General features: G+C 32.8%; 1 protein-coding gene across 1 annotated transcript; it reads left to right on the top strand.

Moving 5' to 3' along the window:
* Positions 1-5,406: 5,406 nt before the first annotated feature.
* LOC133189750 (aurora kinase C-like) lies at positions 5,407-6,523 on the top strand. The gene has a single exon (XM_061325147.1). The coding sequence runs from the start codon at positions 5,432-5,434 to the stop codon at positions 6,362-6,364; it is 933 nt and encodes a 310-aa protein (XP_061181131.1). The 5' UTR covers positions 5,407-5,431; the 3' UTR covers positions 6,365-6,523.
* Positions 6,524-17,454: the final 10,931 nt, after the last annotated feature.

The following is a 17,454-nucleotide window of genomic DNA, read 5'->3' as shown; positions in this document are numbered from 1 at the left end:
TAAACGTGGTTTTTTTCCTGTAGTCACACAAATTCTCCAGAAAAAGTCTCCCACGCAGAGATTATACATATATTTAAGGTTTGTTGGGTATGCCACGGCCTTTATGACAGATGGAAATTGGTTTTCAGTGAAATAAATTGCATAACGTGCGAGGTCACGTTTCCACGTAATTCCTTATACTTACTTTTTTATATGTGAAATAAAAATGTAGATATAAGTAAATAAATGCTGTCTAATACACGCAGCATTTCGTTAATTTCCGTAGTTCCAACCCACTGACGTCAGTCGCAATGAAATTGAATTATATTAGGCACTTTGGCCTTTAACCTTGCGAAGTTTACATTCAGTTGTAAATATCGAGAAATCAACACACTTAACTTTCATTCAAAGAGAAAACAGAAATGTAAATGTTCTGGAATATTCAGCATTAATTGTACTTAAGAGATGAATTTAATTTTTGAGAATTCATGAGGACATGAACTACGCGACGCTTCACGCCAGCATATTTCATGAAGCGCATTAGCGCTTCATGATAAATATGCAGGCCTGAAGCGTTGTAGTTCAAGTACCTCATGAATGATCTAAAATTAAATTCATGTCTTATAATTTACATTATTTTTCTGATGACTTGCCACATATTTTTGTCATTCAACGATCATTTTTGAAAAAAAAAAATTGCACTATTTTTTTTTTACTTCAATTTCATCACAATGGAAATATTCTTTCTCATCCCACAAAAGAACTTTCATGAGAACGTGACCTTTTTCTAATTTGCAAAGAATCTTAAGGAAAAATATTTTGAAATGTAAATATAATAAAATTACTGCAAGGGTAAGATTGTATAATCTTATACAGTGCATTTGGAGAATTCAAGTACATTACTAACCATATACATGTACAGAATGTTGATATGTCTATCTTTAAGAGAGAAAAAGAAAGAAAAGAGGGACACTGTTAATCACAGTTTAAAAGTAGATGGAATGATATAACATCTCCAAGAGGTCTGAAGACAGTCGTATTTTTAGTCATAGTCCATGCTTGCTTTGGAGATCACTGGTACGATATCTGTACAATAGCCTATTGACGTTAGATTTTGGAAAAACAGTGATACAATTTTTTCACGAAAATAGCAATCCCTTTGTATTCTTTCTGACCAAAGGCACTTAAAGTCAATACCGGTTTTGTTTAGTAAACCTTTCGCATAGAAAACCTTCCCCAGAATGTTGACTATATTGGAAAGCTTCCCTCTTGGAATAATTGCTATGAAATATGGAGATAACAAACAGGGATCAAGCTCAAAAGTTCATAGAAACAAGCAAACTTTCCTCCAGGATACTCTAATATATACTAGTAGTAAATCCCCCTCCCCCTTAATCCAGATAATTATACATAATTTGGAATTCAGTACATTTATCGTGTTTATTTTTTTATTGTTAGTGACAATCAAAATAAACATGATAAATGAACAAGATTGCGAGTCCAAAAATTTTGTAAAATTAGTTTTCAAAGCTGATCAAAATTGTGGAGTAGTGAATAAAAGAAGAATTTGGTATTTGATATAATAGAAGATCTTCTGGGGGATATTTTACTATGGGGGAAGGTTAACTTTATGTCACCGGACATATAATCAATGATTTTGCTGTAAATAAAAAGTTATCACTCTTTTTTGCAGAAATATCCCAGAAGGTCAGAATATGTTTTTTTTAAATAATATAATGAAGGTCAGAAGGTTTTAATATGTAACCGAAAAAAAATTCATCAACATCATTATCCGTACTTTTCCCAGAAAGTGAAAAAATCGTTTTAAAATATCTCAAGGAAAAATCCCTTTTATTCTTGGTAACAAGTAATCAAGTTAGAAATGGACACTTTTTTGAAACAATATCAAAGTTTTTTCTATAGGAAATCAAGGTATTTTTTTACGAAGGATTTCAAATTGTTTTATTCATATTCTCCAATTATTATTAGCGGAATCTTCATACTTAAAGGAAACATTACTTGTATATTCCCATAAATCCAGAATTCAAATTATTGGTATGGAGGTTACAAGATATTAAGTGTCGAAATCTCAAAAGAAATGTTCTAGAGTAAGTTTTATTGTAAATCAAAGTCTCAAAGTATGTACTATAGTAAAATAAAGTTGACTACAGAATTTTTTTTTTTGTTAGTGACAGTAAGACGAAATTTCGTCTTTAGATAGCAATTGATATTATTATCATGGTTTTACTTTCATGTGGATGTTTTGAAAACGATTTAAAAAAAATCACTTGTAAAATACAATGCATAAAGCAACAGGTCCAATTTTGCTAACTTTTACTTATCACGTATCATGTGGTACCGAGAACATGATCTGAGGTTGATGAGATAGGGGACACTTTTATGAACCTCTAAAGGAATACTCAGTTCTGTAGTGTGTAATTATATAAGGATGAAAAATAATCTGACAGATTAGCGAAGAAATATGAATATGAAACTGACTTGTGAAAAGGTATAATTGAAATTTCAGAGGCAATGTACAACACCTTACATGTAGCTGCCACTCGCATGGTGGGTGTCTTTTATAAAGCGTAAATTACGATGAAGATTTGGAATGCAAGGGATCATAAAACCTTTTCTTATCAACGTGATATCGAAAGATATAGGTAAAACCATTATGTAATATGTGGAAGTAAAATATGTCAGCCAGAAGGAAAAAAAACACCCCTGATTTTTTTATATTCAGGTGTTTCGAAGATTTTTTTCAGCATTATTGTAAAGATAGAGATTACAGTAAATTAAGCTATAAGTCTTTAGTCATTATTCTCAGCTTATGAAAAGTCAGAGAGATCCTTTCGGACGACCTATGTTCATCATTAAGACAATGGCAACAAACATAAAAAATGACTAATGTCCACCACTTAAAAAGACAACAAACAGACATTAAAGATGACTCGTCCACCACTTAAAAAGACAACAAACAGACATTAAAGATGACTCGTCCACCACTTAAAAAGACAACAAACAGACATTAAAGATGACTCGTCCACCACTTAAAAAGACAACAAACAGACATTAAAGATGACTAGTTCACCACTTAAAGAGATAACAAACAAACATTAAAGATGACTCGTCCACCACTTAAAAAGACAACAAACAGACATTAAAGATGACTCGTCCACCACTTAAAAAGACAACAAACAGACATTAAAGATGACTCGTCCACCACTTAAAAAGACAACAAACAAACATTAAAGATGACTCGTCCACCACTTAAAAAGACAACAAACAGACATTAAAGATGACTAGTTCACCACTTAAAAAGACAACAAACAGACATTAAAGATGACTCGTCCACCACTTAAAAAGACAACAAACAGACATTAAAGATGACTCGTCCACCACTTAAAAAGATAACAAACAGACATTAAAGATGACTCGTCCACCACTTAAAAAGACAACAAACAGACATTAAAGATGACTAGTTCACCACTTAAAAAGACAACAAACAGACATTAAAGATGACTAATTCACCACTTAAAGAGACAACAAACAAACATTAAAGATGACTCGTCCACCACTTAAAAAGACAACAAACAGACATTAAAGATGACTCGACCACCACTTAAAAAGACAACAAACAGACATTAAAGATGACTCGTCCACCACTTAAAAAGACAACAAACAGACATTAAAGATGACTAGTTCACCACTTAAAGAGATAACAAACAAACATTAAAGATGACTCGTCCACCACTTAAAAAGACAACAAACAGACATTAAAGATGACTAGTTCACCACTTAAAAAGACAACAAACAGACATTAAAGATGACTCGTCCACCACTTAAAAAGACAACAAACAGACATTAAAGATGACTCGTCCACCACTTAAAAAGACAACAAACAGACATTAAAGATGACTAGTTCACCACTTAAAAAGACAACAAACAGACATTAAAGATGACTCGTTCACCACTTAAAAAGACAACAAACAGACATTAAAGATGACTCGTCCACCACTTAAACAGAAAACGACAACAGATACTCAAGAAGACTCATGTCTATCACTTAAACAGATAACAACAGATACTCAAGATGACCCATGTCCATAATTTATACAGACAACGACAATCTGGAGATCTATACAAACCGCAGCCGTGGTCTTAAGATAGAATCTTTGCAGGTTCAGTAAGGGTACCAGGAATGACTTCTATGTGAACCCCCGGATGTTGTTAATGTTGATCCATTACAACAAGTTTACATCAATATACATGTACAACATTTACACCAGGAAATCAGACGAGGGAGCATAACTGCCGAGAATAAAAGAAAAATGAATGCTATTGGATTTTTCTGAAAAGAATTACTTCACACTACTGAGTAAAATAACATATTTATATTATCTTACTAAAGCAGATGGAGTTCTGTGCCGAGATAACCTTTTTTTGTATGCAATGAAGAAACCATCAATTGGACATAAAATCTTTTAGTTTATGGCGAAATAATAATCCGTCGGCGAGGGTCTTTGATAAAGCATTCAGTATCATCATAAAATACAATAAACTTCTACAGCAAACCAACAGAAATGAAACCACATGCAATATTTCATGAATTTTGCATTTTAAACAAAAATGCATTTTAAAATTGAGATTTTACTCAGAGTAGAACTTTTGCAAGTTCGTTTCACCAATTTTAATTAGTTTTTTATGTACTTGATACACAAGAATATCAAATGTACATGGATATTTATCCGTTAGTATGAAAGACGATACACATGTACAATTTCCTAATTTTTCCCTAATATCTAACTAACATTTTCATTCACATGTATATTCACATCAAATTCTATTGATTTAACTCTGGTTCCATTATCTTTCCATACCCTTGCTAAGAAGCTGCAGAGTAGTATATATTGACTTCCTCGTATCCGTCCGTCGTCATGTGTTCGTTGACGCACGGTGGTGTTTAGATTTTGGCTATTTTATGGCCTACTAGTATCTTAAGGAATATTCAAACCAAACTTGCAGATGTGAAGCATAATATATGGATAAGCAGTGTGATGCATACAGCAAACACTGTATATGAATATGCACATCATTCCATGCTTGAGTGACTGAGGACTCATGCATTCTTAGCTCGTTTCAAGTGACGTGCAGTAAAAAGTTAACGATTGGTGCATCCATGGAGGCATCAATCTGTGCAGTAAATGTACCATGGTTTTATTATTCCCAGCGCGGGGGTACCAGTCTCGTTAGGACAACTCTATTATTAGAGCAATGTTTACACCCAGTAGATATGACTTTAGACATGAGTGACGTTATCTTTTATGATTGACCGCCAGACAACTTTCATAGCGCTAATTATCACAATCAACAGCGATCAAACGATAAATTTTGAAAGAGAGTGTATTTTCTTTGCTTTATTTTTCCAAGATAGCATCACCACGTGGTCTCTATGGAACCATGGAGTGTATCCAAAGTCCCACCCCTTCTCTGCATAAACAACACTATACCTGATCCACGCGACATATCAGAGAATAAAACTCACTGTTTTCAGGCAGATCTTAACATAAGCGCCATGGAGGAAAACACATATATTATTCTACGTAAAATTGACGAGGGCGCATTTGGAGATATTTTCTGTGTGCAGAGACTTAAAGACCACAAATTACTGGCTATGAAACAGATTTTATACAGAGGAGATATTTCTCGTGACCCTTACATTACACAAGAACTAAACAACCTGTCAAATATAAAGCAGGAGTATATAATCATGTTAGTGGAGGCTATCATAACCGATAAAAGCGTGAACTTAATCATGGAACTAGCAGAAAATGGAAATCTGGAGGATTTAGTTAGTGGAAACAAACTTGACAGTGACCAATTGTCCGTTATTTTAAAGCAACTATTAACAGCTCTTAATTTCTGTCACAAAAGCAAGATTGCACACCGGGATGTGACGCCGTATAATATTCTGCTGACCAAAGAAATGAGTGTTCGATTGGCAGATTTTGGACTCTCTGTACCATGTCGTGACTCTGAAGACAAAATTATTCTTTGTGACGATTACCTTGGACATTTACATTACACGGCACCGGAAGTACTGATGAAAACTCCATACGACCCCCTCAGGTCTGATATGTGGAGTCTTGGAATAGTAGCCTACTTTATGATCCACTCAACAGTCCCCTTTGTCGGCGAGGAAGAGGACATTGTATCTCAACAAACAGATGATCGAATTGTTAATGAGACAATCAGTAGAGCACATGAGTTTAATGACACTCTATTCGGGATATTCAAAGTTGTAATGAAAAACGTTCTACGAGCTATTCCGGAAAAACGCTGTCAAACAGGTGACTTGCTAAAACTTATCAATAATGAAGCATGAACAATATTGCTTAACAGAAAAAAAGATATTCTGCAACATTCCCTGTAATTTATGGCAACACTTGTTAAATGCAATCTGTTTTTGTTTATACTTAACAGTTTATTTGTTACTTCTATTTTTAGGCACTGTTTTCTCAATAAAAAAACTTGGTAAAATCTATAGCTTTAACATTATTTTATCATCCTATGGTATAGAAAAGTAAGGTTTTTACTCACCATAAGATAGGTATGTCTTTTTTTATGTAATACGGACGTTCAGAACCGCAAAAGAGTAAATTCAATAATCATTTGATTCCATTTGTGGTTAATTTATAAAGATACCCTCTATATGGAATATATCTACAAACGATCTCTAATTCATTAAATGTCCTAGCTTGCACCTAGAAGAATTTTTCGGAAAATATATTGCATATACATGTATTCATTCTTTACTTATTCGTAAGGAAAAAGTAAGAAAAGGAATTTTTTCCCCAATTCGTTTTGGATTTTTGAAACATTGCTTTGCAACATTAATATGATAAACTTGAGAAATAATGCAATAAATAACATGATGGTCTTGAGCTAGAGGGTTAAAGCCATTTCTTCGATTATGATATGATATGAAAATATTATAAAGTGAAAATCTTAGTTTTGAATTGCTACTCACTTCATATTGGTTTAAGGGTTGAAAGTGGAGACACACCATACATAATGATGAGTAGAACAGATATATAATGTACATCACGCAAACTTTAAAAAATCCGAATTTCCGCTTCCTTTGATCTTTTATATTAAGTAATTGTGAGTTCTAAACAGATTCCTCTAACTCCTTTATCTAATCTTGCAATCTAATTAAGAGAGTGTAAACCAAAGTTGCACATTACAATTTTGATAACAACTTAGAGTACAAGACGAAAAATTGCTTAGAATCACATATTCTATTTTAAGGATGGATTTTAAACAAAAATATCTGCTGATGGTGATTTAATTTTTATGAATGAAAAGTAAAATGGTTAAAGATAAAGAAATAATGACACAATGCATCTGCTGATAATCACTGGGTATGTAATACAATTTTATGCTGCAGAGGCAATTGCCTCGGAAAAAATATTTGAATTTTTTCTTTTTTAAAAAATCTTTTGAATAGTATTTATTTAAAAGAAAATCCACTTAACAAATGATTGATGTCTCAGTAGGTCAAAATATAATCGCCTAGAGCTCCACAGGTACAAAATAAAGCCGAATCTCCTCATTACAACCCAGTTATTTAAACTTGGTGAAGGATTTTGCCAATGATTCGTTTAAATTTTTATCTTTTGATCTGAAGACGTATAAACATTTTACTGCTTTTGATCAAACAAGACACTAGTTGATTCCCACTTTCTCTTAAAGTGGGGAATATTACTTTGGGTCTTACCGATATTCTGTCTGTAACACTTGAGTTTCCAGATGACGTCTCTAAGCGTTCTATAGTTTTCGCAATGAATTTATGTCATAACTTCCTATGACTTATAAAACACCTCAGTTGAATTTGTTGTCAAATGTCTATTTACAAGATCAGCAATTTATAAATTGTGTAAAATGGTTTCCAGATGATAATTTTTTCTCTTTGAGCTTTTGCAGTGAAAATTTAAATCACGACCCCCAGTAATAAATAATCCCCATTGAACGTTTATAATAAAATATCATAACTTCCAAAGACTTAAAAAAGACCCCTATTGATTATTTATAAAATGGTTTCCAGATCTCTTGACCGTCACTGTAGCTCAGTCGGTAGAGCGCAGCGCTCGTTCCGTGATCGGAAGGTCGTGTATTCGAATCAAGGTCGCGACTGACCCAAGTCGATAAAAAAATGGTACCAACTGTTCCTTCGCCGAGCACTCGGCACTTTGAAGTGAAAGTTGCAGGTCATTCGGATGAGACCTTAAAAACCGAGGCCCCGTGTCACGCTAGGCGTTGGCACGATAAAGAACCCTCACTGCTCAATGGCCCTGAGTGCCGAGTAAAGGTCAAAATTTGAAGCCCTTCACCGGTATATGGTGACGTCTCTATATGAGTGAAAAATTCTCGAACGGGACGTAAAACAACATACAATCAATCAATCAATCCAAATCTCTCTGGCCTTTTTCAATGAAACTTAAAGTGCTAATTCTCTAAATTAAGAAAGGAACCTATTGATTTGAGGTCATATGCGTGTAATTCTATGATGCCTCTAGCAATCTTCTTTATTGAGGTGCAGTGGAATTATGTTCTTTTTTCATGCGAATTCACGGAAATGTGGGATCAGGAAATCATAATAAAATCACACAAAACTTTTCCAGATCAAAGAATTTTGATATTTACGTAAACTCTTCGCCATGTTATTGTTTATACTTCTTTGAGGTCTGATAAAGTCATTAAAGCAGTTGGTTTTTGTGTTTGTAAATAGTGGGGGAAATTTTATGCTTAAAACACACACGATGTTTTATGTTTAGCATATCGATGGCATAACTACCTTGGATCACTCGTATGGCACGCCAGATTCACACAAATGAGCAAAACAGATTTGAATTTTGATAAACTAGGTATATCAAGAGTAAATTACAATTTACAGGGCTTAAACTATAGTTTACGACTCTAATCTACATTTTACATCTCTAAAACTATACAGTTTACAACTACATCTTTATTTGACAAGTGTAAACTATGTTAAACAATGATAAATTTAATTTTCAATTGCAAAACAAGTTTTTGATATATATCTTATCACGTCTTGTATAAAATTTGGTTAGGAGCTTTACACTACAGTTAACGTATGTTAATTATAACTCAGAACTAGCCAATCTCAGAACAGCAATTATAGTTTGCAACTTCCCTTATTTATGTAGTAATATTCTACTATCACTTGCATATGGTGATTATGTCTCCGAACGTATTAGATACACAAGAGCATGCTTTGAGTACGATCAATTTTTTTAAACCGAGGCAGACTATTGAAAGTTTAGTTGATGTTCGTGGATTTCAACAACCTCGTTATATGTCAGCATTCGTAAATTCTATGGTACTTATGATGACCTTTAGCAAATATAACCTATCACTGGGTCGTATTTTGGCTGACGTGTTTCATATCAATTGTTAGGCCTTTGCTTTATACTAAATTTGACTATGGAATATACCGTCTAAATGATCAATGCATGGAGGTCACGGTGGTTGTGACCGGGCGATAGGGTATGCTTGCTCCTCTAAGGCACATCCCATCTCTGGAATTTCCAGGTGTCCGTGTTTTATGCCCTTTTCACGGGTTTGTATTGTTTGTAGATTTTTTTGTGAGATTGATCAATCACTAATCAATAATGTCAGATGCTTACTCCTATTATGCCCCTGATCCCTCCTCTGGAATTTCCAGGTGTCCGTGTTTTATGCCCTTTTCACGGGTTTGTATTGTTTGTAGATTTATTTGAGAACTCTCATTGTTCGGTATCTTCACCTTTTTTCACCTTAATTATTGCTAAGTGTAATTTGCAACTGAAAACTGTCGTTTTAAAATCAGAATCACAAACTAATAGAATTTAGTTTTACTATTTATGAAACTATCTAACATTTAAAAACCATTAATCACAAATTCTAAATGTAGGTTATGAGCTAAAATATATAAATATCAAACCTGTTTAATATGCCTTCACAGATTGATAAACTTGTTATATCGTTTGCTAGCCATAGTTTACTCCGAACAATATAATTTCATAGTGAAGACGTTCGCTAACATATCGTTAACTACTAGTATACTCTGTAAGATGAAAAATGACGAACCTAGTTTATAAAATGCAAATCTATGTTTTGTTCATTTTTGTGACTTTGGCAATGTTAGATGTTAGTGTAATTCAAGCGATCTCCATAGACTAACGTTTTTATCTCAGTGAGAATCCAATCAAGAGTATTCCATGACAACCACAATTTATCGAAATGGAGGTCACATGCTGTTCGAAAAATATCCCGATTTTTTCTCCTTGAAGTGTTGGCTGTGAATAATTACTTCTGAAAATTTGCCTAATCATAGTTTATGAAACCTCATAAATCGTTTCTTAATCAGAAGCATATATCTGATAAGCTCGATGGAAGAAGAGCCAGCAAGGATAAATGTACGTTAAGAAAAATCACAAAATATCCCTTTTTTCTCATAGTTCAAGAGAAGACTTGTATATGAATAATGTTCAATAGTCATTCTAAACCATTCTGAAAATACTGATGTCTTATTCAGGTACTTTTCAATGGAAATTTGATAGAACTTCTTTTGAAAAGAAATAACAATTAATGTTAACGCATGGCAAGAAATGGCAAGAAACAATCGACAAGCTTCTAATAGACTGATTTTGTAACTTCAATTCTTCCTGAATTTAAAAACATATCTTAAAATAACAATAATTAATCGGCCTCAGAATTCCTATGCTACATCATATACAAGAAGTGGTGTAGCATCAAAAACGCCTTGTGGAGCTTGAGGAGAAAAACATTTCAAAAATAAATAGCATCAATTCATGTGACTTAAAAGCTTCATACAACCATTTCTCACGATAAATTAAAGAGCAAACGTTTTGCAATCATAGACAACTGCTTTGGAGACCAGGCCTAGGTCTCCCACAGGTCTGGTGGAATACTGTACATGTACATATTACATGCACATATTAGCCGACATGTTTTATATTCTTATAATGCAGAATTTATTCGTAAACTTCTAAATGAGAAAAAGACTCTTGCCGTGGCTTTCAATTTATTAACTAAAATAATTATTTTCATTCATATCTCAATTCGATACATCCCAGTGAAAATGAAAAAAAACAACAACATGAAAATGAAAGACACTACAGAGTCTGCCACATCTGCTTCGTACTTAGATGTTTTACTGACCATAGATGACAAAGACCAATTAACAACTAACCTTTGTGCCAAAAGGGATGGCTTTAGCTTTCATTGCAAAGCTTTCTAATTTATATAGTAATATTCTACAATCATCTGCACATAGTTCTTTTGTCTCCTAACGAATTGTTCTAATTATAATCAACTTTAAAACCAAGGCAGACTACCGACAGATAAGTTGATGTTACAGTGTTTTCGACGGTATATCTTAAAGTCAGCATTTCGCTAATTCTATGCTTGTTATAAATAATGACCTTATTTGCAAATACAGTCTTGATTTGACTGACAAATTTCTCGCCAATTACTGAGGCCATTGTTTTTCTATCATTTTGACTAAGGATTACTCCGCTTAACTGACAATACAGAGTGTCCACGGCGGGTGTGACCGTTCGATAGGAGTTGCTTATTCCTCCTTGGCACCTGATCCAACCTCTTGGGTTTAAAGGGGTCAGTGTTTTCGCACTGTCCACTATTCGAGTTTACTGGATTTATGTTTGATCACTGTTTTTTATCTTCACCTCTTTATTTCATATCACCATGCGACTTCTTCTTTGAACAAATAATTGGGTGGTTGTTGTTGTTATATTTTAATACCTCCCGATCCCATCATTAACAAATCTGAATATTGATTTTAGGGAAGTAAATTGTTAAGTTAAAGCTTTTATCAGTTTAAGAATGTTCTAATTTGAAAAAGAAATCTACGTGTCTGACAAAATTGACCCTTAAAAAGATAAAAATGATAGATATTAAACTGTCCTTAACTGAAAAAGAAATCTACGTGTCTAATTGCAAAATTGACCCCAAATAAAGGTAAAAATAATAGATTTTAAACTGTCCTTAACTTTCACATCATAAAAAAGTTTTTTTTACTTTGGTGTCAATTATGACACATGAAACGCTGAAATTTCAATATGTCTCTGCCCTAAGAACATAGCCTTGTTACAGGTGTACTATGAATGTCCGTCACCAAAACCTGTTATAAAAATGATGCAAATAATGTAACCAGATCAGGAAAAGAAAACATACAAACATATGAAGCGTCTCATATAGAGATTTTAGAACAAAGGACCCGTAAAAGAAGAAATAAAGACCAGAGGAGGAAAACAATATGCAAGGAACAAACGCTAAAAGAGTGATTGAAGAAACTCCACAAAGATCAGTCCGTGACTACCCGGTAATGACTTTAACTACAGTGTAAGCAAAACAAGAGAATACAGAATGCTTCTTTTTGACTTGGAATTGACACTTTACACTGTATCAATCGCTCATCATCTTAAGCAATCGAACATTGCAAGCAGTCTCAAGAAGATGGATACAAGAACACCAACATTTGTTTTCAGATGAAGCACACTTATATCTGATTGCTTTTGTGATAGAAACTACCACTTCTTGGGAACAGAAAAGCCCAATTTTTCCCTTCAGAAGCCAATGCATGGAGAAAAAGTAATGGTCTAAGCAGCCCTTAGTGCATTAGGTGCGATAGGTCCGTATTTCTTTAAGGATTCGAATGGTGACTTCAGACCTTCATTGATGACCCATATCTAAATTTGTTTCAGCGTTGATGTGAATGATGCCTGGTCTCATCTAGATGATACCTTACCACACAGTGACATACAAGTGATTAAATTTTTAAAAGTTTTATGTACGGTTATGTTAAATTATATTACAGTACACTCGCAAAAGGTAGCCAACCATTTCAGAATATTTATATGAATGTCAAGATTATACCTGAACAATGTCTTATTACAAGTCAAAACACACTGCACTGGCACGTAGTATCGGGTGGGGTGGGGTGGGGGGGGGGAGGGTGTAGTTGAGGGTGGCTGGGCCCTTTTTTCCAAACACAATATTTTACTGTTAATTTAGAGTCAAAATGTTCACTGAAAACCTGTCCCCTTTTCACTTTTTTGCAGAATGGTAAATCCTCCCATAATATACATTCTAAAAATACAGCATATAGGGTTTACTGAATGAAGAAACAATCATCCCTTGATGATGTTTGGTGTTTAACACTTTAAAATCGTTTCTCTAGGACGAGGTTTGTTTCTTATATGCCACAAATCAATCACCCTCACTCCAGATGATTAAATCTGGTTAACCAGAATAAAAAAGCACTTGCACTTATTTTCACCGTAAAGTTAAGAACTGAAGTTTAAGAATTGAAGTGCAAAAATAGCTTTATTTCAATTCTAAAAACTAAACATATCTTTCTAATTGGTGCCTTATACATGTATCAACACTAATTATAGTAAAAGTGTTATGTTTTATTTCCAAAGCCTTTTCCATTGAAACTTAATGGTGCCGACTACTAGTAGCTTACTTTTTTGATGAATATTCAGTTTGGTTCTTAGATTCCACTCCATAACCGTCAATTGTGAATTTGATACTTTTTTTATAGAAAAAAATTAGATTTACACACATTAATGAAAACTGTTTCAACTTGTATCCTAGAAAATTCTCACCTTCCATTGTGATCCCTTTATTTCAGTACAACTATTTTTTTTTCAGACTACTTCCCTCTCCCTATTATTAGAGTATCATCAGTAAAGTACAAATAAAGGTCATATAAAATTAATTTAAGTATGTGCGAAATAGTGATTCCTTGTTATGAAAAAATGGTTGTTGTTGATAAGGTACGGCAAAATTGTGCAATTGTCACATACAATAGATTTGTCTAATAGATCACATGTTTACAGTTCATTTTCAAATCCTGTTCTGTAGTGAATTTTTAATTTAAGCATGAGAAGACAGGATGAAGAGGTCCGTATCTGTTTATTGTTTTCTACAGATCCCCATTATAATGATTGATCGATGAACATCACTGAAGAGACAGAATTTGTCGAAATGCGCATCTGGTGCATCAAAATTGGTACTGTATATGATTTACAGTTTGATTTTTCTTATTTGATCTTTTTGATAGGAAATAAAGTTTAACGACATTTAACGATATTTCTGAAAGATTAAATAGGATATCATTAATACAAAGCTTTAGTAGTAAATCTTTCCGTTTCAATAAATCGTCTTTGAAAGACGATCAATACAAATTTATTGAGGTGAAAACAAGTATGCTATTTTTTTTTTATACCTTCATCTAGTTACTGCAATTATATCTTGTGTGCAAGATTTATGGATTTGAAATGTCCATTTGATTTCCGTTTTAAAAAATTCTATAGATTGTAATTAGACTATCCTTTTTACAGAAAACTCTGTACTTGCCAAGCTCCTAGAGTCATTGATTTTTATATTTTTATGTTGTTAATAATTCTCCATCACCATTGAAAATAAAAGATTATAACAAGATTTGAAACCAAGTATTTTGCTGTGTCTGTCTACGTTATCATTTTGTCTGGTAATTAATTAACTGCCCTGTAAGTTCTCAAGAAAAAAAAAAAACATTAGGAGGCTGTGTTGTTTACAAACTCCAGGCGTCTGTTAGCTATATTCTAAGCGAAATCTAGCATTAATAGCAGGTACAGGTAAATAATTCTTTAAATATAAAGTTAAATTACGCAATATTTTTCTCGCTAATATGTAATAAATTAAATCTATCATAAAAAATTCTTCAATTTTCATATTCATATTTCAAAGTATTAGACCAATAAAATTTATAATTTTTTTCCATGATAAAAAAGGACCATAGACAATTGCTTCTGCAATAAAAAAAGAACACATAAATTTACATACCTTGTCAGTGATCATCTGCAAAAATTTTGTTAAAAGTTTTCTGATTCTACACACAAGTACTCTGATGTTGATATTAAAATGATATTTGAGTTTTTCACTTAAAATATATATGCATGTAATTTTTAGAGATCAAGTCTTCCAACAATCTGTTGGAATTCTCTTGGATATTAATTGTGCATCGCTACTGGCAGACGTGTTTTTGTATTCTTATGAAGCAGAAATTATTCAAAAACTTCTACATCAAAAGAAGAAGTATTGGTTTGACTTTCAATTCTTCAATTCAATATTTAGATATATCAACGACGTTCTATTATTTAACAAATGATTATTCATTTTCATTCCCACGTGGATTCGATATATCCTATTGAACTTGAAATAATTATCACCTGGATATGGGATTTATGTCACCCAGTGTATTCACACACAATAAAAAATGTTTAACTTACGAACAATTTCAATTTCTAAAAAAGACAGGCTACTAATAAATAAGTTGGTGATATAATAATATCAAAAATCTCATTTAAGGTCACCATTTCTCAAATTCTATTGTCGATACAATTATCTTGTTTGCAAATACAGCTCAGAAACTTTTTTTTTAAAAATGTTTTTGTAAACTAATTAAATGAACATTTTAAAAATAAATATATTTCTATAAAACAATGGTGCAAACAAAAGATATGATGAATTTTGCCATTTTATCATAGTTTTTACATTCCTGATTAAAAATTTCTTTTGTAGTAGTAAGTTGTTCCTCATTTTGCACGAAAAATGACCTTAATTCCACTTGTTTTGTCTTAAATGAAATTTTTACGGAACGTTTGTGAATTTGAGTACCACTCCCGTTGAAGTGTCTTCCATATGCTTATTTTAGACATTGGCGTGTTTTTATAAAGTCTCCTTATGTGCCAGCGAAAATTTCACCTTAAAATTTCACCTTTGAGAAGCTCTCTTGCGCTCCCCAGGAGACACTGAAAGATGTAAGTAGCTAGTGTACTTGTTTAGTATTTTTCAGAGAGGATGTAGTTTATAGCAGCATGCCGTAACTAAAAAGGCACAAAAGAATTTCTCAGATGGAGTTTTCTAAACTTCGGATGTCTTGAAACAGTTCTGATTCCAACCAAAATAAAACAATTGAAGTCATATAAAGAAGACCGGATTTTACTGACAACAACTTATAAATTAAAAGAAATGTTGAAGTAACTCTAGCGAGAACAATGCTCAAATATAAAAAAAAAGAATGTGAAAATTTAGTTCTTTAAAACATGCCTCAATGAATTAAGACTGTTATTCGTTCAAAAAGGGGAACAACAGAGTAATTTAAAAATTATCAATTATGAATATCAAAATTAAACATAAAATAAACACATCTTTTGTTTGCACCTTTGTTTAGTTGCAATATATTTGGTAATTTTCAAATTAAATTAAATTGAAATTAAAATAATTAAATAATTAATTCTAATTAAATTTAAAAATACATTTAATTGGCTTACAAATGCAAGTTAGTTTAAAAAGTTTTTAGAGCTGTACAATCTATCGTTAACTCGAATATTGACTAGCGTCTTCTATACAAATTATAATACCATTATTTTCACTGAATTGACTACAAATTTTTCCGTTTGTCCGATCGTGACAGGGGGTTCACGGCTGGTTTGACCGATCGACAAGGGGATGCTTGTTCCTCCGTGGCACCTGATCCCACCTCTGTTTTTAGCGGTCTGTCTTTGCTCTGCTCACAATCTGTATTATTTAATTGGATTAGAATAGAGATCAGTGTTCTTTATATTCACATTTCATTTATACAAGGATTGCAATGAAAAAGAGTAAATTTTTCAATGCAGTCAGTTATACAATCTTTTTAGATAGAGACAAAACGTTAGATGCCCCATTTTATTTGTTTTGATGTTCAATCATCGGTCGTTCACTTGGCGTCTAGAGAAAGTATAAACAATGGAATCTTTAAAACTCATTAAAGCTGCTGAGTCATGTGGTGCAGCTCGAGTACAAAGTTTTGAACTGATTACTGGCTGTAGTTACCAGTATATAACGCTGTTACCGTTATGAGAAATGACAGTCTCATTCAACAGTTATTTTGTTATATTCTGACTGATTTCAATGCTTTGCTTTCTTTACTTTTTTCCCAAATTTTATGGTATACGTATACCTCTTATTCTCAAAATTTGAATCAACTAAACGGACTCTGATTGCCAAAAAAAAAAAAAAAAAAAAAAAAAAAAGAAACATTTCATTAAAAAAAAAATCCTTCATTTTGCCCAAAACGTCAGAAAGAATTCTTCAAATTAATTGGAGAGAGAGAGAGAGAGAGAGAGAGAGAGAGAGAGAGAGAGTTAATACATTTTTATCAGTAGCATAAAGAAGACATATACTAGTATTCATAGAAAACTAGAAACAGACCTTGAAAGCAATTTAGGAAAACCATTGGTTAACCACTGTAAGAAAGGCGATTGGTTTTTGTCACAGTCACTTCATAATGAATTGATGTAATAAGCGTACATAAGGTTATAGATAACAAAGATG

This window comes from Saccostrea echinata, unplaced genomic scaffold (assembly GCF_033153115.1).
Source record: "Saccostrea echinata isolate AGI-Se365-2 ecotype Australia unplaced genomic scaffold, CSIRO_AGI_Sech_v1 ptg000019l, whole genome shotgun sequence".
Lineage (NCBI taxonomy): Eukaryota > Metazoa > Mollusca > Bivalvia > Ostreida > Ostreidae > Saccostrea > Saccostrea echinata.
This window is presented reverse-complemented; position numbering and strand designations above follow the sequence as displayed.

Coding starts and splice junctions, on each gene's coding strand:
- LOC133189750 (XM_061325147.1), top strand. CDS start 5,432: ATGGAACCATGGAGTGTATCCAAAGTCCCACCCCTTCTCTGCATAAAC.